Here is a 24939-nt window from a genome sequence, read left to right on the forward strand (position 1 = left end):
CAACGCAACGTCAACGCAACGTCAACGCAACGTCAACGCAACGTCAAGCAGGACAGGGCCGCCTGCAGGGCCAGCAGCAGCACTTACCCAGGCGGAGTTGGACTGGTTGAGCTGGTTGAGCATGACGATGGAGGTGCAGCCGTAGTCGTACACCAGCCGCCAGAAGTCGGTCGTGGTGTTCTGCAGCGGGTGCAGGGTGACGATGAAGGCAGCGCTCTTGGTGTAGCTCTGCGGAGAGGGAAGATGGGCACCGTTAAGGATATGGAAGCAGTACTGAAGCCATTGCTGTCACACCCCAAAAAAAGAGTGTTGAGTGCCAGCAAAGCCATTTTCTCCATGCTGGAGCAGGACTGGCCTCCCTGGCACTGGCCTCAGTCTTGGTGCTGGGAGATGCTATCAAACCAGGCCCAGGCTACTGGTGAGGATGAAAGCATCAGCTCTCTGCTCTCGGTTCTAGCAGGGAAAGGCGTTTTACACACATAACTTGGAAACAGAAATCACTCTGGATCCAAAAACAAGCGCAGCTGGATGGCCCCAGCCCCGAGCAGAAGTGCCTCTGCATCACCCCCGGCCTCACCACCACTGCGCCCCAGGGGCACCCCAAGCAGCAGAGACAACCGGCTCAGCTTATTTTCAGGGTGGAAAGGAAACCAGAATGAAAGACCTCTAGAGACAGGAGAAACTGCTTCAGCTCCTTAAAATACCACCCCCTCAAATTAAAGAGGGAGGGAGGGAAAGAGGCAAAAGAGAGAAAGCAGAGGTTTCCAGAAAGGCACCTGCACTCCTTTTGCACCCATGTCAATGACGGTGCTGCAGCTCTGCCAGTGCCACCACCGTGCTCAGCACCAGCGGTGGGCAGCACGGACCATGGGTCTGACAGGCGGACAGACTGACTGAGCAAACAGCTTTGGCACTAAAAGAAAACGAGACTTTTGTCTGTTTGTTTTCTAAAGAGGGAAATGGATTTTAGCCCTTCAGCAAGAATTTCATCCAAAAGGCTTTTTGTGTCTGTATAGAAATGTATTCTCTGACCCGGACTGTCGCCGTAGCAGAGATTAAGGAAGGGAGGCTCAGTGATGTATAAACACAAAATGGATGTGCAGACCCCAAGCAAGCTGAAAACAAAGCTGCCAGCACACGATAGCCACAGCCTCCATTTGCCGGCTGCCGCTCCCGAGCCATCAAGCAGCCACCTCCGGCGCAGGAACTGCTCCTGCTGCAAGCAAATGCAGGTACAAGATCTGTACAGAGACGCAGCGTGATAAATCACCAGCTGGGGGAAAAACGCAGGGCTGTGCCAGGAGGTGCCGGTGCTCAGGTGCTCGGAGGAGCAGGGGGGAGGCAGGGAGGGGAGGCTGCCCGGGGCACGCGGTGCTGTGAGGCTCAGCCAAAGCACCCAGCTCGCTTCCAGAAAGTGGTTTCGGTGACAAATGACCCATCACTCCACGCTCCGAGCTTGCAGCAAGCCTCTCTGCTCTGCTTTGCCATCACTGGCAGGCAGGAAATAGCTTTTCCATGACAGGTGGCCTTTCAGATTGCACAAGGGGACGCACGGTGGCTTTTGGAAGCACTTTGGAGCCCCCTGAACTGCAGCAGAAGGGGCAAGAAGCTCGCACCGCAGGATGCTGGCAGCACGCAGGGAGGCTTGGTGCTAACAACCCCCTGCCAGAGCTCCGTCTCCCTTCCGTGCTCCAGTTTCACTATGAAATAAATGAAGATAATGCCCTGACCTTCTTTTGTGAGCGATGAAAAGCTCTTCTGAGACGAGTAAGATGTCACCGCACAAAAGGAGGGGTGAGGGACCCCACTATGCTGGTTCCTGCCCTTCCTGCGCAGGCTGGGGCTGACACGTGCCCACACCTTTGTGCGTTTGTACGAAACGAGGCACCGTGAATGCACACCGAGCAAGGGTTTGGCATGAAAAGCCACCCCGCAGCCTACAACAACCCCACCACCCACGGCATGCCCACTCCTGTACTGAAAGGGGGGCTCAGGCTGCATGGGCACTGACTGCTCTGCAGGATCAGCAGCGAGCTGCAAAACCACACCAGGCTTCCCTACATCCCCTCTGCAAGCCCAGGGCCCCCATATCCAAGGAGGACACCCTTGAAATTGTACCACTTGTACCCAAGAAACCCAACATTTCCACCCACAAGGACACCAAGGCCCGCCTCATCCCACCTCCGAGCCCGCACACCATCCAGGGAGGTTTGCAGCGTGGCGTGGGGACCCTGAACACAAAGCAGCCCCTTCCTTCCCTCCCCCCAAGCACACGTACATCGGTTAAGGCCGCGTTGATGTAGTTGTTGCTGTCTCCGTCCACGGAGATGAGGAAGGGAAGGCATCGGTCGGGCGGCAGGACGTCCATGCTGCGGTTCCTCTCCCGGTTGCGGGGCAGGAGGGCGATGCTGCACTCCTCCACGTCCAGGTGGGGAGTGACCGAGTTCAGGGTCTGCAGGCAGACACGTTCCCTTAGCTCCATCCCTGCTGGGACCGGTCTCCAAATCCCCTCCCAGCTCAGCTGGGAGTTTGGGAAGGGTGGTGGGGGTCTCGGGGCCGCTCACCTGGAACTCCTCCCGCAGCTGCGAGGAGTTGCTCTGTGGTTCTATCCTCACCATCTCCTTGTAGGTGGGCTTGAACTCGCTGGCGGGGATGCTGGTCTCCCCGCACAGGCAGGCTTCCAGGATGGCATCGTGGATGAAGACGTACTGCTCCTTTTGGGGAGGAAAGAGGCTGAGCTGGGCAGCAAACACAGGAGGTTCCTCCTCCCCCATCGCCCAGCCCATTCCCTGCCAGATGAATTTGTGCAAGGCCAGGGCAGCTTCTGCCTGCGGGCAGCAAAACAGCCTCACAGTCCTGCTGCAGCTCTGCCAGCCCTAGAAAAACTACCCCGCAAAGGCTGAAAAACAACAGGATGGGTGCATGGGACACAATCTTGGTGATGCACCGGCCTGGAAGGACTTTACAGCTTGGAAGGGGGCAGCAGAGCGAGAGCAATCCCTCCACGAGGCACTGGCACCCACAGCACAACCCGACCCCATGTCCCCACTCACCTCCGTCTGTATCATGTTGATCCTCCGTGAGCACAGCGTCTTCACGCAGTTGTAGATGTCCACGACGCCCTCGCACTCGGCCATGTCCAACATGACGTCCAGGACGATGTAGCAGCCGGTTCTCCCCGTGCCAGCACTGGAGGAGAAAGGGAAAACAAAGCAGAGACGTTCCCAGTCCATATGGCATCTGCACGAAGCCCCAAGCACCAGCAAGGTCTGCGGGGGGCTGGAGGATGTCACACACCTCCGTAACACAGCCCTCAGCCTGGCTTTCCCTTCATCCACCCCCTCCACACACCCACACGCTGCTGCAGGGCCGGGGCTGTGCGTGGGAGCGTGGGCGCTCACGGCAAAGGGGAATCAGCGCCTTCGCGCAGCTGCGATCCACGCGGTTTGCAACAAACCCGGCAGCCCTGAGTGCCGACAGTCCTGCGGGACCCCTCCCAAAAGGATGCTGCAGGACGACGCTCAGCACCCTGCCCCAGTGCTCAGCACCCTGCCCCAATGCTCAGCACCCTGCCCCAATGCTCAGCACCCTGCCCCAATGCCCGCAGCCAGAGCAGGCAGCAGCCCAAATCCTGGCACCTTCGGACCCCACAGAAAGAGAGCGACAGAGGCTGAGCCCCACCCCAGAACAGAGCCGCCCCCCCTGCTCCTTTCTCACAAAGTCTTCTGCAGTGAAATCCTAATTTCTGGGGCTGATGAATCATTCGTCGTGATTATCAGCGATTACATACTATGGGAACTAATCACACTTGCTCTTGCCGGTGAATGAATACTGATGAGGCAATTGACAGAGAGAAATCAAATAAAAAATCCCTCCCGTTCACCGGCTCCTCCTTGTTTGCCCAGCTAAGGAAGAGCCATTAACCTGTCACACAGGGACACCTGCGTGAGGACAGAAAACCACTGCTCCCAGCTCTGCTTTCCCATGGCCAGACCCGGGGACACGCGGTGGGGACAGGGAACAGCACTGCCCCACGGGGCAAACCCAGCATCTCCCTCTGGGCAAACCCAGCATCCCGACACAGCCACCACTGGTGATCCAGCCACCCGTCCTTCCGTGCCACCGTCTCCCGTGGGGACAAAGCTGGGGCAGCACCCACAGCACGCTGCTCCCTGCCACCCACCCCGAGCTACCCACAGCCCAGGGACGACTCCTTACAGCTCGATGCCTTCATACGGGGACACCCAGCTGCAAACCCCAGCTCCTTCCCTGCCTCAGCCCTCCCTTTCATTACGCATTTCCCATTTCTCTGCTAAACCGTACAATTTCCGAGCTTTTCAAAGGCTGAGCACCCACCCGTGGCACATCGCGCTGCCCCGTGAGCAATCCAAAGACCCCCAAAACCCGCGTGGGATGGGGCCGGTCCCCGCGCCCACCTGCAGTGGATGACGATGGGGCCGGCGTCGGGCGGCGTGGACGCCTTCACGCGGCGGATGAAGGCCAGCAGCCCCGTGGCGTGGTAGGGGACACCGTGCTCGGGCCAGGACGTGAAGTGGAACTGCTTCACCTCGTGCCGGGCCGAGTAACCTCGCTGCAAGGGAAGGGCAACACGGAGTGAGGACGGACAGATAGACAGACGCTGCGTGAAGCTGGGGCGGCTGCAACAGGGGGGCTGCACAGGGCAGAGCAGCAGAAGCAGCCCCTGAGCCTGCTTCAGCTGCTCTGTGCAAACCCTCGGGACAAAACCCTTGCACAATCCCGGGGCAAAATCCTGCCCCAGCCACCCAAACACTCAATTTCCTTAGGAATTGAGGGTTTTCCCAGCCACGCCGCGGTTGGTCACTTCAGGAGCCCTACAGCTCTCTCCTCCTCAGCTGCAGGAGGGTTAAAAACAAACCAGAGAAGACAGCAGCAGCCCTGGGGCAATCTGGATCCTTTCCATGAGCATCTTTTCTACCTGCCTCCTAACTAGACAGTAATTTCATGTTCCTTTAGATTAAGGGGTGAATTACACCGGCTCCATCCCCAGGTACCACGCTGGAAAATAACTGCCACATTACGCACGCCGCAGCCTGGAGGGGAAAAAGCATCATTCATCCTCCTTTGCAATTACACGGCGCTCACCCTGAAATTCAATGCTCGCCGCTGACCACAGAAACAAAAGCAGTGCTGAGCCGTGTGCCAGGGCAGAGGGCACAGGGCCAAGACAAGGTTTACAGCAAAAAGCACAAAGGGAGGAGGTACCGGCATCTCCAGGCTTGGAGGTGGCACCTCCAAAGATGCAGAAAGCCTCACACTGGGGTAAATAAAGAGGGTTTTGGTAAATGTTAACAGAGAATGGTTAAAGATGCCCGAGGGCTGTCCTTTGCCTGCTGGGTCGGGCAGGTTCCCGGCTGATGGAAGCATACCCTCTCGAGAGCGAAGGTGCGCACGGCGTACTCCGCCAGCGTCTCCGACTGCACCAGGGTGATCTTGATGTCCCCGTACATCTCGGAGTCATCTGGCCAGTATTTGGAGCATTTCACCTGCAAGGAGGGAACAGGATGGGCTTTTCAGCTCCTGCGGAGCAGGTTGCAGAGCCAGAGCGTGGAGGCAGAGGGAGCGAAGGAGACCCTTACCCGGCCCACCTCCACCAGCTTGGTTATCATCACGATGCTGGAACAGTGCTCCTGCCACACCATGCGCCAGAAGTCGTACACCATCTCCTGCTTGGGACCTGCGGGATGGACGGAGGGAGGGGGCAGCTGTGTGGGCTGGGTGCCGGGGGACCCTCAGCTGGCCAGCACCGCGCAGCCGATGGTGGAAAATGTGATCCTGGGGATGCTGTGGCTAGGACAGCTGACCGGCTTTGCTATTGCCCCATTTGGCCCCCAAACCATCCAGTTTCCTCCCATTTCTTGCACATGCAAGGTTAAATCCCCCAGGGACAAAACCCGGCTGCTAAATCTGGCAGAGAGCAAAGAGGGAGGGGACGACTCACCTTGGGTGGCTATGAAGTGGTTGGACCTGTGGTAACCCTGCAAGGGAAGCGGAGGCGTCAGGCCTGACAGGGGCCATGGGGCACTCGAGCTCTGCCCCACCAAACCCTTCTGCCACCAGGCTAGCCGTGCCACCAGCCTGGTGCTGCCCCAGCACCCTGTCCTGGACCAGATCTCGCCTCCTCATCCCTGCAAAGGCTTTTGTGACCTCCCCCAGCCCGCATTCCCTTTCTGCACCAGGGCCTCCAAAACATCCCAGGCTCCTCCAGCATCGCTGCCACACCATCACAAGAGCCCGATGAGAATTGCCCAGCCCATGGCTGCCCCCCCGACGTCATTTCTCCCCCCTTCCCCACTCTGTCCACGCGTTTTACCAAGCCTGCCTCTCACGGGCACTATCCTACACCTTGACACAGGGCGACGGCCTCGTGCCCGGGAGCAGGGAACCATCTACTTACTTCTCGGTTAATCCGAATCTGAACGATCCCGTTTGGACACAGGTTTCAGAAAGAAAGATCAGAGACAGACATTAGTGAGGCAGAGCCTGAGAGATAGGACAGAGCCACGGGGCAGGAAGGACGCACAGGGACAGGCACAGGGACACCGCTCAGGCACAGGGAGCCCCCAGAGCCCAGGATGAGCCGCCAGCCCGTCCCCGTGTCCCCCCCTAACCTCTGCATCCTACACCCAGGGGGGACAACGATCCTGGGACCATGGCGAGGAGAACGGCGAGCATAGAAAAGGGGATGAAGAAGGAGAGGGAAGAGCAGAGGAGGAGGGAGAGATGCAGCTGCATGATAGAAATGAGCAGAAATTTCTGACGGACATAAACCAGGCTCGTCAGAGTCCAGCCTAGCTCAGCTCCCTGTGGGGCACAGACCCCGACAGCCCCATGGGACACTCAGCCCCTGCCGGAGGGGACCGCGGCCCCATCCCCACTTACATCGATGTAGTTGGCGTTGATGTAATCCGAGTTGGGATCGCCCAGCAGCGGATGGAGCTTCACGCGGTGGCGGTCATCTGGAAGGCAAGGGCAGAAGGTGGCATCAGGAGGTGGCAGGGACAGCGTGTCACCTGCCCACCTTCGGTGTCAAACAGGGCCGCGGGTTGTGCCAGCGAGGGAGGGACGAAGCTCCAGAGAGCAGCACACCGCAGGGGGAAGCAGCAGCAGGGCTCCTGGAGGACCTGGTGGGTCCCCATCCCTGCAGCAACGTGCAGGGAGCATTGTCTAGCCCCTGTGTCACCCCCAGCCACCTGCACTCCCACACCAGGAGCAACCCAGGGCACACCAGCACCATATTCTGGGCGTTACCACTGTTTAAGCACCCCAAAACATCCCATTTTCAATTGCTCCCAGTTCCAGCCCTCCCGTTTGTGCTGGTGCTGATCCAAGGGGAAGCTCCCAGACCCAGAGCCCCGCTGAGCGAAGCCTGCTGCTGCCCCCAACCAGCCAAACCCCATCAGTTTGTACTTTGCCACAGACCAGACAGTTACCAAAAACCAAACCAACCAACCGACCGACCCTTTAGAAGGCTTCTCACACTCTTTTGGGTACCCAAGCCTTTGTTACAGGCACTCACATGTCGACACGTGATCCTGTCTCCCTTTGGTTTTGTCTTTCTTCTTCGAAGCATCCCAGCCTTCAAAGAAGCTCTGCAAGGAGAGGTGGCTGTCACACCCCGAGGGCACGGCTCTGGGGACGCCCCCAGCCCCAAAACCCTCCCGGGGAGCAGGACAGACGTGCCAACTCCATGGCAGCTCCGCCAGCTCCATGCTTCTGTTGCATCCACAAAATGCCCCATTTTCCAGCAAATTATATGCTGCCTTTTTTTTTTTTTCCCAGCTTTTTTTTTTTTAATCTCCCCAGACCCTTTCTCTCCCCAGCACAGAATAGGTTTGTGTGTAATAACAGTAACATTCATAGATTGGCATAAGAGGAGGAAAGTGGAAGGAAATTACATGTTTTCTCCCCTCCCATAATATCTGAGTGCTTTCAAATGACTAGTTCCAAGAACATACAGCAGCTTTTCAAGGAGCACTAATGATTATAGCCAGCCCTGGTTTGTCCAATACATGAAAAGGGGGGGGAAAAAAAGCTCCTGCACTTGAAACAACTAAACATTAAACAGTAATTTCCCTGGGAAATTTCAATCGCCGGATCTGTGGGACACCGAGGAGTCAGGAAATCAACACCGCTGGGTGCGCTGCAGCAGAGCCGCGCAGAACACCGCGCTCCGTTACAGGAGCTGCAGCCCCACGAGGTGGGACGGGCACGATGCGAGTGGTGACCCTTGGGGGGACATCCCCCCCCCCGCAGCCCCGCCACGGCCTCGGGAGCTGCCGGATTGCTGGTGGAATTGCTTGTCCTGGGGCTGTGCCCAGTCACGGGGAGGGAATGGTGGAGAGGGAGGAGGGGGCAGGGAGGTGACACCGCCGGATGTTTGCCCAGGAGGACCTGAGCACAGAGAATCATCCCCAGCCCCAGCAGGAGATGCTGGGTGACTCGCTGCATGGCTGGCAGAGCTGTTTGGGCTCACCTCATCTGATTAAATCCTGAGCTGCCAGCACCAGAAACCTGATCCAGACCAGCCAGAAAGCAGAGACACCCCACGTGCTGACAACACCTAACGATTCAGGATGCCCAGATGGCTGTGAAACACACCTCCTTCTCTCCAGAGGACCACAGCTCCAGATCTGGAGCATCCTCCTGCACATGGCTCCTCCCCATGCCATGCCACATCACGGGGGACTCGTCCACCCAAAAACCCGCCCTCCCCGAGACACTGGCACGCGAGGCTCTCACCTCGTACTCCTGCTTGAAGCCGTAGCCTTCGGCCGTCTTCATCTGGTTGATGTGCTGGAGGAGGTCGGCCACGCGCACGGCGGGATGCAGCTGCCCGGTGTGGTACGGGGACCCTTTGCGGCCGCACTGGCGGCGGGGGGAGCCCCCGAGCAGGCTGCTGGACTCGTTGACCACGCTGCTGCGCTGGTCGCCTGCAAACAGGGAGGGAGAACGGAGCCATCAGTGGGGGCAGCGCCTCTAAGACCACAGCAGAGCTCTTAGAAACCAGTGGGCAAGGTGTTAGGGGGCTCATGTGCTGGTTCTCCATCGATTGGAGCACTTAGAGCAGCACGAGCTACGTGCACAAATATCCACTTCAATTCCTGCCTCCAATAATTGCATTGCCAACGTCTCCAGCCCAGCCTAAGGGTTAATTCCCCTTGCTGCTGGATCCCACCACCTCATTTCTAGCAGCGACACAATGGACTTCGCTGCTGGTTAATGGGCAAGTTTATACAGTGTTTTACCCAGTTCATGCCTTTGCCATGTAATTACCAGCGTCCCCCACGGCCGTGTGCCTGGCCAGCAGATGGAATCCCAAAATTGGGGTTTGGACAAGAACCGATGCTTCCCACTGCTGCCAGGAGAGGCGGCCGGCGCGGAGCCCGCACGCAGCTCGGCTGCGACGGTGAGCCCTGGATGCGGTTTCCCTAACAACACTTCTAAAAATCGCCCGTGCCAGCTTGCTCACACAGCTGCCAGGCTTTTTTTGGGGTCTGCTTGGATGCAAGGAGCAGCCCCCTTGCTCGTGCCGACATCCCCCCGCTCCCTGTGCAGCCCGTGCAGAGAAGTTCTCCGTTGGGGTTAATGGGAAATGAACTGCGATGTGCCGGCAGCTCCAGGCAGGCTGGGATCTGCACAGCCAAACCCTGAGGAGCCTGCTAGTTTTTTTTACAAGATGCATCAGGGATTTGATTTAAACACAAGGAAACTGAGGCAGGGTGAGGAACAGCCCACAGCAGGTTACGGAGCAGCCCGGGCATTTATCCCCATTAAATAGCGATGGTTTGGGGTTAGTGCGGCTCCCACGTCTCCTTCACCACTCCTCAGCCGAGCAGAGGGACGGGGAGCAGCCCTGAGCCGAGCAGGAAAGCGGCTCCAGCCCAGGTGGGAGCAGGATCAGGCCCCTCAGCCCCCTTCCCAAAAGAAACCCAGCGCAGCTGGCTCTCCTGGCTCCGAGACGGAGGAAAAGCTCTGTACAAAGCAGCCTGGTTACGAGCGGTTCGAGAAACCCCAGTAGGAGCGTAACTGAAAAATAATACACCTATACGGATACATTAAAAGGAGGAAAAGTTTGCCCTCTGGGCTTCTATTATCTGCAAGACAATGCCAGGAATCATATTAATCCAGCAGTCAGCGGAGAGGAGCTGTGTGTAAGCAGCATCTTGGAGTTACTGTAACAGATGTTATTAGCATATGGTTGAAACTGGGGCACTGAACGAGTTATTTTACAACTAAATCAGCGCCGAGACGCATCCTCCAGTGGGTGTGAAGTTATCAGTCTCCCTCTGATACGAACGCTGTGGCTCTTTAACCCTCCACACCCTGCAGCTGTGCACAGAGACACAAAACACATCCTGCTGGAGCCGAGGAGCTGATTCGGGTGGGATGCTGCTGCTCCAGAGCCAGGAACGCTGCAGTTCCCCGTCCTTACCCCGGTTGCTGTAGTTGTGGGTGTCCATGAAGGACAGCCCCAGCCTCTCGTCCTCCTGCAGCGTGCTCTGGTCCGTGAAGCTCCGGTCGATGGCGCTCATCATGTGCGTCTTCTCGTGGCGGTAGTTGATGGTCGCTTTGGTCATGTTGACGGGTTTGCTGCAGAGGGACGGAAGGGGAGAAGCGGGGGTGAGCAGAGCTGGACTGGCCGTGCTGCCAGGTCCCCACACCAGTGACCCAGGGCTGCAGGGCTTGGATCCCTTCAGGTACCACGATGGATTTTTTCCCCTGCTGCTTTGGTTTTCTGGTGCCCTGAGCCAGCTGCAGCCCCGCACGGAGCACCTCTCGCTGGCTGGAGCGGTTCCAAACCATCCATCCCCTGTCCCCCTCTGTCACTGGGGAGGGGTTACGAGCAGGAGACCCCAAACCCACATCACCCAAGGGACCTCACAGCTCCTGGTGGGGACAGGACCCCGCAGGACACTGCCGAAACTCTGCATTCAACCAGGCATCGGCCGCCCCAGCAGGAGCGGAGCCGTGCTGGGTATCTGGCCCTTCCTGCTTACGCTTCCTTTGGTCTCTAATGAGCTCAGAAGCATTATTTTCCCAAGCCAAAGAGGCCCTTAAAACGTACTTGACAGAGAAAAGGACTCGTTGGAGTGGAGAGCGGCAGAGCAAAGGGGGCAGGAGGAAGGGAGGAGAGAGAATGACAATTACTTACGGGTAATAGGAATAAGAATAGTAGTTCCTCCTGGCAGGCGTGCAAACAAAGAGAACGGCAGGAATTGCATAAGCAGCTTTTCTCCGGCAGAGCAAAAGGGGGCTCGGGGGCACGGTGCGGGTGGGAAGTGATGGGCACAGCGCAGCCAGCCCCAAGCATCTCGGGGTGCTCTCCCTCCTCTCCAACCCTCCTTCCCCACGGAGCCGTTCTCCTTCTGCTCCATAAAGCATCAAACCATGGGACGGAAGCTGAGGGCGGCTCTTCCCTGCCTCTGGCAGCGAGCCCTGGAGGGCAGGTAACGGGCTGCATGTGCCCTAACACCCCTGAGTTATTACCAGGGAGCCCGGAGCTGTCAGACGAAGCCCTGGGGACCCTCAGCCCTCCTCGGTGCTCAGAATTAAATGCTCCCAGCAGAAACCTGGCCCCACTTCTGCTCCTGCAGGAGCCTGGGCATCCTGGCAGCGGAGCCAAGCAGCGGCTCTTGTGGCCACCACGGTCCCAGGGTGGGCGGAGAGGTGTCCAAGGGGATATTTCCCGTTTTGTAAGACGGAGCAGCAAACACGCCAAGAATTGAGGCCACCCCCAGGGAGCTGAGGAGGCAGCACGCTCGTTCCCCCGTCGGGGGACACGGGGTCGGGGGGCCACATTTCCAGCCTCCGCTGCCTGTCACCGTTCATTACGGACGAGCGGATTCTGGGGGCGCATTTCCATTGCATCACGTCAGCGTTTTTCCAACGGCATAATGCTCCGGAGGAGATTTATGAGCCAGTCCCAGCTCCCCGACAGCCCCCAGTTCGGGGCCCTCGGCACCAGATCTGATTTGTGGCCCCTTCCACCGCTTCACACCGGGATGCCGAAGCAAAGCAGCTCCTCCTCCTGCCCCAGACCGGTGCAAATGCAGCAGATTTCTACCTGCTGACCCAACAGCATCGCTCGTAAGAACCAAAGGGCTTCAAACGCAGCAGCACCACCGGCGTTTGCTCCATGCAGGACAGGTCCAACACTGCATGCACAGACAGGCAGGGAGCTACGGGCCGATCCTGCTCGCCTCGCAGCAGCACGGCGGTGATGGGACACCGCAGCCTTGCTTTCAAGCTGGCACAAATCAGCAAGAATCCCTCCAGGTGAACAAAGCCACAAAGAGATCTGCAGCTCTGCACGGGCTGCGGCTGTGTTGCTCCCCCCGGCCATTCAAACACTTCCCTTATTTTGCTCCCGAGCCCAGCACAGGGACGGCATTTAATTGCTGCCCTTTTCTCCCCATTGTGCCAGCCCTGCTTTTAATGCCCCCCCCCAGCTCTGCAGCCTCAGGCCCCCCGCATTAAAAGGCCACTTTCCGGGGTGCTGCGCTCCAGCGAAAAGCAGCGGCCGTGGCCCCGGCTCTCCCGGGGACGAGTGTCCTGGAAAGCCCTCGTCCTCCTCCCTCCCGCCCCACCGAGCTTCCCAAATATCAGCCGGCTGCAATGGCCACAGCTGCATCCAGGCCAATGCTGGAGCTGGGGAGCGCAGGGACCCCCGCGGGAGGAGTTTGGGGTCCCCAGGGAGCAGAGCGCAGAGCCCAGCACACACAGGAACTGGAACGTCTCAGCCAGAAAAACTGGAGGCTACTAAAAAATCAGTATTTCTGCATTAAAATGAGCACCCACGTCCTCCTGTCCAGCCTGGGAGGAGGGAGCCCTGTTCGTCCCGGTGCCCTCGAGCACAGGGATGGTGACAGAGGGGCTGAGCACTGCCCCAGGACCCCTGAAGCTGCAGTATTTCAGTCCCTACCGAACTGGCAGAGCAGCACGAAGCCAAGGAGCAGTAAAAGACCGGAAAACACAGGGGAGAGAGGTGGAGCAAAGCTGCAGAGGGTGAAGGGGCATCCCAGGACTTTGTCCTTTGGTCCCCCAGTGTCGCAGGCAGGACGCAGCCTTTCTTGCTGCCGTGCCTGGGTTTATTCCACATCCTCAACCCATGCAATGCCCCAGGTGCTCAGCATCTCCCTTCCACCCAGCCGGGCTGAACACCACCAAGCCATCAACACCAGCCCTTCCCTGGGCTCCCAGCAGGCAGGGAAGGGTTGGATGGGGCAGGGGAAGCAAACGGGAAACCTCAAAAATCCCCTCTATTGTACTGGGAGGAGGTCACCAGTCCCCAGTCACCACCAGCTAGTGCCATCACCCCATAAATTGGAGCGGGGAGGACAGACGGGAGGTGCGGGTTCCCCCTTACCCTTTCCGGATGACGACGATGATGGCTCCCAGGAGGATAATGAGGACGACGAGCCCGCCGGCGCAGATCCCCAGGATCAGCCCCATCTCCTCCGAGTGCTGCGACACCTCCAGAGGCCTCTTGCTCTCTTTGCAGGCAGCTGCCAGGGGAAAGCAGGGTGGGGATCAGCACTCAGCTCCCTCCTGGCCCCTGCCAGGGCCGGGCACCATCCCCTGCCTCCCACATGGCCGGGGGGGAAAGAAAATTCACAGAACCCCCCCCAGCTGGAAGTGACCCACGAGGACCATTGCGTCCAGCTGCTACGTAACATCTACGTGATGTTCATGTAACGTGCTGTGCAACGTCTCCTCTACGTGCAGAGGGTGCAAAGGATGAGGCAACACAGAGCCCAGAAGGCTCTCTTCTCTGCAATTTCTCCCCGTGAGATGCTCTGAGCTCCCTGCATGCTTTATCCCTGCCGAGATGCAGGGAAAAATGTGGAGAGCTGCAGTGCCTTGGGCACATCCCTTCACCTCGCGGCCACCTTTTGTCACCCCAGACACAATCTCCCCGCGCGCAGCATCCAGCACAACCAGCCCCAGCACCACCTCAGTAACAGCATCAGAAAAAAAAAACTCAGCCAAGGGGAAAAACAAAATACACCAGACAGTGAGCAACAACCGCTCACCCTCCCAGCAGCGTGGGGCTGAGCTGCACCAAACCATCAAGCAGCAGCACCCCGGGTCAAGCTGCCGGAGCAGGGATCCTGCTGAAAGCACGGAGCTTACCTTTGCGGGCGATGCGGATGCAGTTCAGCCGGGTTTCCTGCAGAGGAAAGAGACGAGGAGTCAGGCTGGCTGGATGCAAACCTGCCTTGTTGATGGTTTTGCCCCCCAGATCGGGGGAGTTCCCGTGTGGTCTGGGGTTGAAGCACCCGCTGCTGAGCCATAGGAGCTCTGGGGCACACAGAGTTTTCCATCCCGCTGAGTTATCCATCCCCAGCATCTTCTAAACCAAAATCCTTTGATTTAACAAGGCCATGACTCTTGGCACAGAGGGGGAGAAAAGCTCAGGGAGGTGCAAAGTGAAGGTCCCCAGCGAGCTCCTGGAGGGACCCCAGCAGTCCCAGCCACCTGCAGGTCACCAGCAAGCCACTGACCACAGCCAGCACGCCCCAGGTCACCATTTGGAGCTTTGTGGGGGTTTTTATTTATGATCAAAGCTTTCAACCCCCATCCCCAGTGCTCTGCACGTGCTGCCAACGTTGCCGTGAGAGCTTCATGCTCAGCTGTCCAATAATTTTCACATTTGCATTGTGGGTTGAGCTCAAATATTCCATTTTTCCGTGTATCTGATTTCTGTCGGGAAAAAAAAAAAAAAAAAAATCCACCATTTTCGCAGCTCTCCTCTCTGAGCTTCCTCCAGTGCCTCGGGACTCCAGCGCTGCCAAACCCGCTCTGTCCTCGCAGCCCGATGCCAAAATCTGCCCGCGTGAGGTGCCCGGGGTGGCTGGCACGGCACCGCGCTCCCGGAGGTGCCAGGTCTGGCTTCTCCTGCTTCGTGGTCCAGCTGGCCCCGGAGCCAGGACAAACCCAAGCTGGGAGGCAGCTTTTTTTTTTTGCGACACCTGACGGCAGCCAGGACAAACCCACTGCCTCCCAGCAGGAAGGTTATGAAGCACCAGTTATCATCCAGCAGCGCCCGAGCGAGCCGGAGCCGAGATGCTGCCGCCTGTCTCAGCTCTAATTACAAGCCAGCGAGGTGTGAATGATCCCGGAGGAGGAGGATTCGAAATTCAGCTCCTTCCCGGCGAGAAGGGAGCTGCAGCCGGCGTGCGGAGCCACGCAGGAGCGGAGATGCTGCCATGGTCCCACAGCTTCGTGTTTAGCAGCTCGTCCCCAGGGTGGACCAGGAGCTGCTGGAGCGTGTGAGGATGATGAGGGTCTCCCAGGGGTCCTGAAGGCAGCTTGGAAATAATCAGCCCAGATGGGGAGCGGAGCCTGGGATAGACGGATCCGGGTACTGCTGCCAGGAAGCCAGTGAACTGGTGGCTCAGGAATAATCTCTTGGTTCCCAAATCGCCCTTTCTCACCCCAGGATCAGCCCCTGGGAACAGGGGTCTGCCCCACAGCAGCAGGGCTGAGGCTGGACACCCCCAGTCCCAGCGCTGGTGGCCAGGACCGGGCAGGGGACACGCACACCCCGGCGGGTGCCCAGGCTCTGGGGAGGACAGGGAGCACCCGGCTGTGCTCCCAACGTGCCCCAAGGTGGCCCCGAGTGACAGGGACCAAGGGCAAGCAGCGAGCGGGAGGACCTAAAGCAAAGGATATAAAGCAAGCCCTGCTTTCCAACACCCCCGGAGACCCCACAGGGCCGGTGACAAACTGGTGGTCCCCACGGGGACCCAGCGAGCCGCACAGCTACTCACCCCTTTGAGGTTGCTCATGGCCTGGAAGTAGATGAGATACGCCTTCTTGGGCTCCAGCGGCGGGTTCCAGTAGCCGCTGTAGGTCTGGTTGTCCCCCACGGTGAAGGGTTTGGCTTCGGTGAGGCTGCTGGCGGGCAGCTCGGCCCCAAAATAGTGCACGGAGCCCCGGGACACGGCGTCATCAAACGTCAGCGGCACCGGGAAGCACTCCTGGCCGCCCAGCTCCCGCTTGATCTTCTTGGGCCGGTCCTCTTCCACGATGACCTGGTAGGTGCTGGGCGGGCGGCGGGCACAGCTTAGCTTTGCGAGGACGGCTCTGCCCTTCCCGCTGCGCTCTCGTCCCCCCGCAGCCCCCTGCCTACCTGATGGGCGCCCCCCTGCCCTGCGCCGGCCGCAGCAGCACCGTGATCGTGCTCTCCGACTCGCCCAGCGGCGACGGCATGTCCCCGTAGTCAAAGGTGGGAGCTGCAAAGGGAGCAGGCAGGTGTGAGCCGCAGCCCCGTGGCCGCCTGCACAGGGAAACTGAGGCACGAGCAGAATCCCCCTGTTGACTTTGCAATAGGTCAGAAACACAAATGCAGTCCCAGGCTGTGGGCACAGCACCATGAGCATCCTTCAAAAGCAACAGACGAGCCCGCGGGACCTCTATGAGTGCTCTGGCACCGCCACCATCAACCTGCCCAGAGCAGAAAGCTCCTCAAAGCCCCAGCACTCGGCGCCAGAGCCCAGGGCACCTACCGGATATGTTGGTGGTGATCTCGGTGAGCGCCGTCTGCCCAAAGCCCTTGCCCGTGCGGGCACGCACCGAGAAGAGGTAGGTGGTGCCGGGGTGCAGGTTGGAGAAGACGTGGTAGGTCTCGTTGCGCAGCTTGGAGACCGTGCGCCGCGGGCCAGGCACGTTGACCGCCGGGTCGGAGGACTCGATGCTCTGGTAGCTGATCTGGAGGGACAAGGGCAGGGCATCGTGAGAAGACGAGGGCTGATGGTGCAGGGAAGGGGATTAATTACAGGGATTAATTACAGGGTTTGTTCCGCAGGAGCGGTTGCTCATAGGGGCAGCCCTAAAGGCAGGTGTCTGTGTTTGCGTTCTGGGGTAAATCAGAAGAAAAGCCACCACTGAATAGTAACAGTGGCACTGACCCAGGAGACACAAACCCTGTGGCCAGCAGGATTTCAGCAGGCTGGACCCGTGCTCCCACCGCAGCCACCAGCAGCTGCTGAGCTCTGATAATTCTGTAGGTAGCAGGGCTCGGGACGTACCTCGTACTGCGTGATGAGGCCGTTGGGCTCCACCGGTTCCTCCCACTTCAGAAATATCATGTCCTCCAGCGGGGTGAAGGTGAGAGACTCGGAGGCGATGCCGCCGGGCACTGGGGAAGGAAAGGGAAGGTGCCCGCGTGACGATGAGTCCTGCGGGGAGCTGCTCCGGGTGCTGTGGTGCTCCCCGGGGACGCATCCTTGGGGCCGGAGCTGGCGCTGCCCCCGTGATATAACCCCCCCAGCACTCCATATTATTAACACCACCAGCAATAACACCCGCAAGTAATTACAGCGGGTGAAGGTGCCGGGATCGATATTCCCTTATTTACTGTGGATTTCTGCCATTCCCAACTCCCAGACCCAAGGGGGTTATTAAGGAGGACGGGAGCTCGGCACACACCAGTATTCCCATTATTCCCAAGCAGAAGTAATGCTTCTCCTGCCTGAAAAACGCACCCCCTCACTTCAGGAGCACCTAAACCCACTTCACCAAAAAAAAAAAAACACGCTCCATAGGGATGCTGGAGGCTCAGGAGAGCCAGAGGGCAGCGTTAGCAGCTGGGGAACTGCCCCTGGTGGGACGCGCTCCAGGCAAGGCATCGCCGACGGCTTTTTATTCGGCACAGCTTTGTTGAGCTCTGCACTTCGGGTCCATGCAGGTTGAGCCACGCAAGCCTCGTGCGCGGCGAAGCAGCCCGTGCCGACCGGGTGCCAGCTCTCCCCATCTTTGCTTTATTTTTATTTTTTTCAGCTTTTGTTCAGATCTAATTACACGGCCAAGGGAGAGGGATTGCCTTCCGCATACTTCCCACCGTGCAAATACACAATTTCCACTTGATTTACAAGTTAATTTAATCACAGGCACCATGTCCTACACGTGTACACAAGGCGCTTATTAAATTTCCGGAAACCTTTAGGGCAGGAGCAGCGTGTACGTATAAACATACATCGCTCCTGCAAACAAACACGGGGCGCTCAGCTGCGGCCTCAAAGCGTGTTGTGCTCTGCTTCACATGGGCAGGACAGAGGGATGCTCGGGGAAAGGGACAGATCCAGCAAACTGCATCCTCAGCCTCGGCCCCGGGGGGAATAAAGCAACGTGGAGGTGCCCAACTCTAGATTCCAGCACTGGCCGATGTGCTCTGCTGTGCCCATGAGCACTAATTACATCTGCAGTGCTATTTTCTGCTTTTTTGGGAAAATTCCCCTGCTCGGGGCTGTTCCCATGCTAGCGGGGACCACGCGTTTGTGAGTGCACTGGGATGAGACCAGCGTTGGTGCAGAACAGCTGCCAGCTGCGTGTACCCCCCTGCCATCCATCTATACCTGTATTTATGGATTTGTACATATTTATTCTGGCTTGTAGTGCCTGCACCCTGCCTGCAAGGGAGAGAACTGGCTCGCTGCAGCACCCGCACATGGCTCTGCTCAGCGCAGAGGTGAGGGGAAGGGTGGGCAGCAGGAAAGCCAGGGGAACCAAAGCCCTCCCCAGCCAGGTCTTTTTTTTTTTTTCCAATAACTCCAAGAAAACCCACAGTGCTTCCCAGACAAAACACAAAAAAAAGCCCAATAAAACACAACCAAAGGTCTTATTATCGAGCCTCCGCTACCTTCTCATAATTGCACGTGTGGCTGCTCATTACCCAGTCCTGGCAACTCCAATCATCATTACCCAGTCTCAGCCACAGAGCACACAGGAGGAGAGACTCAGCCCATTCCCACCACGTTCAGTTCCTTGAAAGGCAGCAGGGGATGTCCCTATGCCATGGAGCTCAGGGGCACGAGGTGGGGATGTCCCCATCACGCAGTGAGGTGGTTGCAGCGTCCCCAGAGCAGCCAAGGCACCAGCCCCTGCTCCTCTGCAGGCTTGCCACAGAAATCTGGGAGTGGTAGGAGCCAAGCTTCACACCTGGTCATTAGCTGATTTAGCTAAGCTGAACAGTTCTGTAGCTGGGCCAAACCCACGTGGAATGTTCACAATATATCCATGCACCCAGAGATGTATCGATCCCTCCTGGGACGGGAAGCACTGGCTGCTCCGTGCTCGATCCAAGGGGAAAGCAGCCAGCCCCGGCTAATCAACAGAGAGGGAAGCAGCTGGAGCGATTACAGGATAGCACAAAAACATCTGGAGCTACTGTATTAATATACAATACGAAAGCAGCTGGAGCAGTCACAGCACAGTGCAAACAGCTGAAGCAATTAGAGATGGAAAATAAAGCGTGGAGCTGGGTGCCCACGGGCAGGCAGGCTCAGGTCTGGGGGCACACACAGCGCTGGGGGGACACACGGAGAAATCGCTCCTCTTTTAGCATTTAGAGATTAAAGCGGGACCCCAAAGACTCCGGTTGAGTTTGCAGCTCTTCTGCCTTAATTCTGATTCTTGATCCTAAAAAGCGCCTCGGAGATTAACAAGTACGCGAGGCGTTGCTTAAGCATAGGGAGCAGGCTTTGCCCCGGAGCGAGCAGGTAATTTCTTCCCAATTATGTGGTCCGTTCCCCATTCGTGCTGCAGAGTTAATGGTGCGTGATGGGTGAGTCGGCGTGAGCCAGCGGGGATGGAGGGAGGGATGCTGCGGGAACGCTTGGCACCCTGCACCCACTTGGTTGGGGACACCGCGGCTCCTCGCACCCCAACGGGGACATGGCCCCTTGTCGGTGCCTCTGGACAGGGCACTGGGTCCCAGCAGGAAGAATAGAAATGGTTCTGTGCAAGGAGAGAGCACTTATGCAACCCAAATCCCCCCGAAACCAAACTTAATTGGGGAGAAGTGCTGGGGAAGCCGGGAGCGCGCTGCCCTCTGGCTCCTGGCGTTCACCAAGGAACATAGCAAAGCCAAACTGATCAGCCTGAGCCCTGAAGATGAAAGGAGTTCCCGAAGTGCAAAGCATTAATTGTTTTAATCAGTTGTTGTTCCTGCGAGGCTTCAGCTCCACAAGGGATGAAGGAGGACCCCTCACGTGGGGATGAGTCGGGCTAAAACACCACAAGGACAGCGCTCCTGGGGCGACGCAGGACATCGCTCTGCCGGAACAACCATCACCACCCGACTCCCCCGGGACACCCGCAGCATTTCTCCCCCCATCTGCCATCACTGCCTCACCCTCCGCTCCCCACAGGAGATATTCCCATTGTGTCCCCGGAGGGGAGCAAAGGGAACACCTCAAGGACGCTCCCCAAACCCCCCCCTGCGTGCCCTTACCGTCCTCGTCCGTCTGGAAGGTCACCTCCTTGCCCTCCTTGCGGCCCTCGGGGTTGGAGAGGATGAGCTTGACGTGGATGTTCTTGTAGGGCAGCAGGTTTTTGATGGTGTAGCGGTTGGCGTTGCGCTCCATCTTGGCGCACTCGCGGAAGGTCTGGTTGTGGCCGCTGCCCACCAGGTAGCGGTAGCACAGCGAGACGGTGTAGGTGTGGCAGCGGGTCAGGTTGTAGCCCAGCGGCTCCCACTGCAACGTCAGCTGCCTCGACTGGATTTCGGAGAAGGCCAAGCCCTTGGGGGCCCTCATGGGCTCTGCCGGGGGGAAACAGAAGTCAGAACGCATCACTCAAAGGTTTAAACCGAGGTCTCGTTCACCCATCTTCAAGCACACGGAGGGAAAGCCCTTTCACAGTGTGGGAGCAAGGAAGCTGTGCATAGACAGCAACCCTGACCCCAAAACTGGTCCCAGTTTGCTGCCCTGCAGCCTGCCTTCGATTGCCCAGAGAGGCTGCGCCGCCTCCTCCTTGGAGATCTTCAAAAGCCATCCGGACACAGGCACCCTGCTCTGGGTGGCCCTGCCCTGGGCTTGGACCAGCTGCTTTTGCCCACCTCGCCCCAGAGCAGATCCTCGAGCTGTGTGCACACTGCAAATTCCCATGGGATTTGCACCACGGAGGAGTTTGAGCAGCCCAGAGTTGCAGGAGGCGTTTCCATCTTCAGCAGATGCTCCAGCAGCTCCAGATGTCCTCACGGGATGTCCTCACCGCCTGCACCCAGTGGTGCTGGTGTCCCCAGCACCCCCAGCCCTGGAGTCTGCTCCACGCCTGGTGGCAGGGACCTACCTCTAGCAGTGTCATTAGGAAAATGATGATTTTCACCCCAGTCATCACCACCAAACACCCCGTCATCTCCTTCATCCATGGAGAACCCATCTCCTCCTCATTCCACTGTATTTAAGTGGTCAGTGGGGAGCAGACTCCCCCGGGCCAACGTGCACAGATCCAAAGAGCAATTCAGCAAGAGCTCAGCTAACGAGGACGTCTGCAGGCACCACCACCACCGAATATATCCACACAATTAGTGCCAGCGACGAGCAGCCGGCGCTCACAGTCACTAACGGAGCTGCACAGATGCAGGCAGCCTCGATCACGGGTGACAGCTTTGGGCATCTCCCCTCGCCCCGGGGCAGGATGCATTTATCCTTTAAGTGGATTCTTCCTGAGCCCTCGTGGGTTGGATCCCGCATTGTCACCAGGGGCTGGTCCGGAGATGCTGCAGGCTGGGACGTCAGGGAGGATGCAGGGCCGGTGACCGACACGTTGCTGCCTTTCAGGTGGAAGAGCAGCGGCTGCTTCATCCCTTGCAAAGCCACCACGTGCTGGGTTGGGAGTGAAATCCACGGTGTGTCACACAGGAGGAGCACAGGGAGCCTGGGCTGGAGGCGGGGGCGGTCGGAAACACAACGCATGGCGCTGACACTTCCAACCAGCGCCTGTCATCGGCTTGAAGGTAATAATGAAAGCCGGGCTTTCTCGGAAAACTTGTGAAAATTAATCTGGGAGAAAAGCTCCTGCCAGGCACTGGGTCAGGGTTTGCATCTCCAGATCCTCTCCTCCAATGATGTCAGAAGCTGACCCTGCAGGGTCATGGGCATGGACAGGGCTGCAGTGCTGCAGCCCCGTGATGTCCCCAGCCCCGCGGGCTGCATCCTGCAGCTGCAGCACAGAGAGAATGCACCCAGGGGTGACGAGGTGCCATATCACAGCGCTACCACCAGCACGATGACAACATAGGGACAAGCCCATCCCCATGCCCTGGTGGCTGATATGAGCGTGGAAGAAAGGATGCTGCTGGTACCTGAGTTGCTCGATCCCTGCATCACCCCCAAAGGGAGCGTCCATAGGGACAGGGACCCTGCACCAACAGCACTAATGCTGAGCTGATTAAAAACAACAAAATAAGCTAATTCCTGGAAAGGATAAGTGCTCCAAAGCACAGGGACCACCAGTTTAGTTTTGGTGCATGTACCACAACAGGACGCAGTCCTGGCCCATCATCACCACTGCCATGGCCACCCAACTGACAGCAGGAACAGCACTGATGTGAGAGCCCCGTGTGACAATCGCGTCCCCTCACTGCCACCTCATTGTCTGCGCTCAGCCAGGGCTGCAAAGCCCACACCAGAGACAGCTGCCACGGGGCAGCAGAGATGCCTCCACCAGCCTCATTGTCCCAACAACTGGAGACGGGGACATCCCCAAACCTCGGTCACCACAGCGAGGTGGCCACCACACACTAGTCAGCCACAGCCAGGTGTCCTGCCCTGAGATGGATGCCGCCCTTGGGACCCTGCAGCCGAGGTGAGCAGCTGTCCCCAGCCCCCTTCACCTATCACCAGGGATGGGAACCAGGTGCTGCCCCTAAAAAGTCAACAAAATGCAGCTCCGTGCATCCAGAGGAGAAACGCTCCAAGCCGTATCACAGCCCCTGGACCAAATCTGCTGTTCCCAGACATGGACGCTGCGTGGACGCCAACCCACCTGCGCACTTGGTGCGGCTGATGAGCGGGGGTCCCGGCTTGCCGGTGCCCCCCTCACCGGGGCGCGTGAGCAGGACGCTGATCTCGTACTCCGTGTCGGGATCCAGGTGCCACAGCTTGTAGGTCTGCATGTTGACGGCGTGCACCTCCGACCAGGGCCCCGAGGTCATGCGGTACTCGATTTCCTTGCGCACGATGGGGCCGTCGCCGATGATGGAGTTGGTGTTGAGCTGGATGATGAGGTAGGTGGAGCCAGCCCGCAGCAGCTGGGGGGGCGCGATGGGTGTGGGGGGCTCTAGAAGAGAGAGGAGAAGCTGTTCTCAAAGCTGGAGCATCCCCTCGCAAAAGAGGGAGCATCCCCCATCCCAGCACCCCAAGCCGCAGGCACCACAACTGACTGCAGGCAGCACATTCACGTCTCTTCCCAAACCAACCCATCTCCATCAGGTCACGGGATAAATTTGATCTCACGCCCAGAGGACAAGCAAAACGCTGACAAGAGATTGACACCGAAATGTCAGAAAGCACAGGCTGATCTTTAAATTTCAGCCTGTGCCATGTGCCCTGCATCTCTTCAGCAGCCTTGGCAGCAATAGGGTTTCACCTGACCAAACTTCAATTATTTTTAGAAGGTGTGCTGCCCAGCGTTCACTAAGGTGCTGTGAAGTTTCACCAGAATTAATTAATTCCAACCGACTGCAGTGAAAAATAAATGAAGGCCATTGGGAAAGGTAGTTTCCAGGTTTTATGCTGAAGCACAGTTTAAGCTCATGCCAGTCACAGCGAACACACACAGTCCTGGTGCCCTGACTGAAACCCCGGCGCAACCAGGGGTGATCAGGAGCCATGGCACAATGCAGAGGGACAGCAGTGGGCAGCACCCACCTTTCACGATGAGCTCGGCGAAGTTGGAGACGCCGGCGCCGCGGCTGGACTGGGTGACGCAGCGGTACAGGTCCTGCTCGCCCTTGGACACCTCGTCCAGCTGGAAGGTGGCCAGGAAGCGCCGGTGGCTGATGTGCTTCACGGAGGCGGCGGGGACCACCTCGCCGCTCTGCCTCTGCCCGGCGGGGAGGGAAAAGGCATGAGGAGAGATCAGCGTGACACCCAGAGGCACCGAACGCGGTCCCAAAGGATGTCACTGATGAGAAGAGGGGGTCATCCTTCTCCCTCCCGGCCCGGTGCATCCTCGCCGCTCACCTGCATCAGGAAGCGCTCCGCCTCGGCGGCCTTGCCGGCGGCCACGCACTGGAAGGTGGCATTCTGCCCCGCGTTCACCTCCACGTCACCCAGGCGGGAGAAGTGGGGGGCTTTGGCTGCCAAGAGACACAAGGAGGAGTCAAGAGGCTCTTGTCTACCCCCAAATCCCCACTGCAGCCCCAAAACACGGCCTGGGGTAGACAAGCTTGGAGCAGGCAGCTTCCTGAGAGCACTGGATGGGCTTGAGGGCCATCTTCATGGCCCAGTAAGCCCACGGCGATCTCCTAGGGCAGGATTCCAGCCTGGCACTGGGGATTTGTGACCATCCCCTTAGGAACCTGTGCTTTGTGGCCAGGGGGACCAGTGAGGTGATCGTCCCCCTGTTCTGCTCTGGTGAGGCTGCACCTCGAGTGCTGTGTTCAGCTTTGGGCACCTCTCTACAAGGACATCGAGGCCCTGGAGCGTGCCCAGAGAAGGGCTACGAAGCTGGTGAAGGGCCTGGGACACAAGTCCTGTGAGGAGCGGCTGAGGGAGCTGGGGGTGTTTGGTCTGAAGAAGAGGAGGCTCAGGGCAGAGCTCATTGCTCTCTGCAACTACCTGAAAGGAAGGTGTGGGGAGCTGTGGTCAGCCTCTTCTCACAGGTAACCAGTGATAGGACCAGAGGGAATGGCCTCAAGTTGTGCCAGGGGAGGTTCAGGAGATGCGAGCCCCACCGCTGACAACAGGACACCCTGGTGCTCACTGTCCCTTGGACTGGCCCACGGGCCACCAGCCCTAGAGCACCCACCACCCACCCGCCTCCCCAGAGCTCCCCCTCACATCCCACCCCACACTCACAGCACGGATAATTCAAGAGCAAGATGTCATCCAAGCCGAGATAGCCGCGGCGCTCGCTGGAAATCACCGCCTCGAAGAGGACCTGCGG

General features: G+C 58.5%; 1 protein-coding gene across 3 annotated transcripts in view; it reads right to left on the minus strand.

Moving 5' to 3' along the window:
• The window catches only part of PTPRU (protein tyrosine phosphatase receptor type U), a 40703-nt gene that overhangs the window by 9820 nt on the left and 5944 nt on the right, over window positions 1-24939 (minus strand). Inside the window, exons 3-27 of one of the 3 annotated variants that reach the window (XM_035345628.1) lie at window positions 24852-24933; window positions 24015-24130; window positions 23700-23874; window positions 22816-23109; window positions 20279-20587; window positions 17076-17185; window positions 16554-16755; window positions 16178-16280; window positions 15816-16089; window positions 14176-14212; window positions 13409-13547; window positions 11195-11224; window positions 10475-10632; window positions 8782-8972; window positions 7559-7631; window positions 6922-6998; window positions 6437-6454; window positions 5981-6017; window positions 5619-5716; window positions 5409-5525; window positions 4437-4591; window positions 3054-3189; window positions 2565-2714; window positions 2279-2452; window positions 88-228 (exon numbers count right to left, since the gene is read on the minus strand). In XM_035345628.1, coding sequence (XP_035201519.1) covers window positions 88-228; window positions 2279-2452; window positions 2565-2714; window positions 3054-3189; window positions 4437-4591; window positions 5409-5525; window positions 5619-5716; window positions 5981-6017; window positions 6437-6454; window positions 6922-6998; window positions 7559-7631; window positions 8782-8972; window positions 10475-10632; window positions 11195-11224; window positions 13409-13547; window positions 14176-14212; window positions 15816-16089; window positions 16178-16280; window positions 16554-16755; window positions 17076-17185; window positions 20279-20587; window positions 22816-23109; window positions 23700-23874; window positions 24015-24130; window positions 24852-24933 — 3396 coding nt within the window. The remainder of the gene's footprint in view (window positions 1-87; window positions 229-2278; window positions 2453-2564; window positions 2715-3053; window positions 3190-4436; window positions 4592-5408; window positions 5526-5618; window positions 5717-5980; window positions 6018-6436; window positions 6455-6921; window positions 6999-7558; window positions 7632-8781; window positions 8973-10474; window positions 10633-11194; window positions 11225-13408; window positions 13548-14175; window positions 14213-15815; window positions 16090-16177; window positions 16281-16553; window positions 16756-17075; window positions 17186-20278; window positions 20588-22815; window positions 23110-23699; window positions 23875-24014; window positions 24131-24851; window positions 24934-24939) is intronic. The other 2 variants (XM_035345630.1, XM_035345629.1) reach the window with 2 other exon arrangements.

Source organism: Oxyura jamaicensis, chromosome 23 (assembly GCF_011077185.1).
Source record: "Oxyura jamaicensis isolate SHBP4307 breed ruddy duck chromosome 23, BPBGC_Ojam_1.0, whole genome shotgun sequence".
NCBI lineage: Eukaryota > Metazoa > Chordata > Aves > Anseriformes > Anatidae > Oxyura > Oxyura jamaicensis.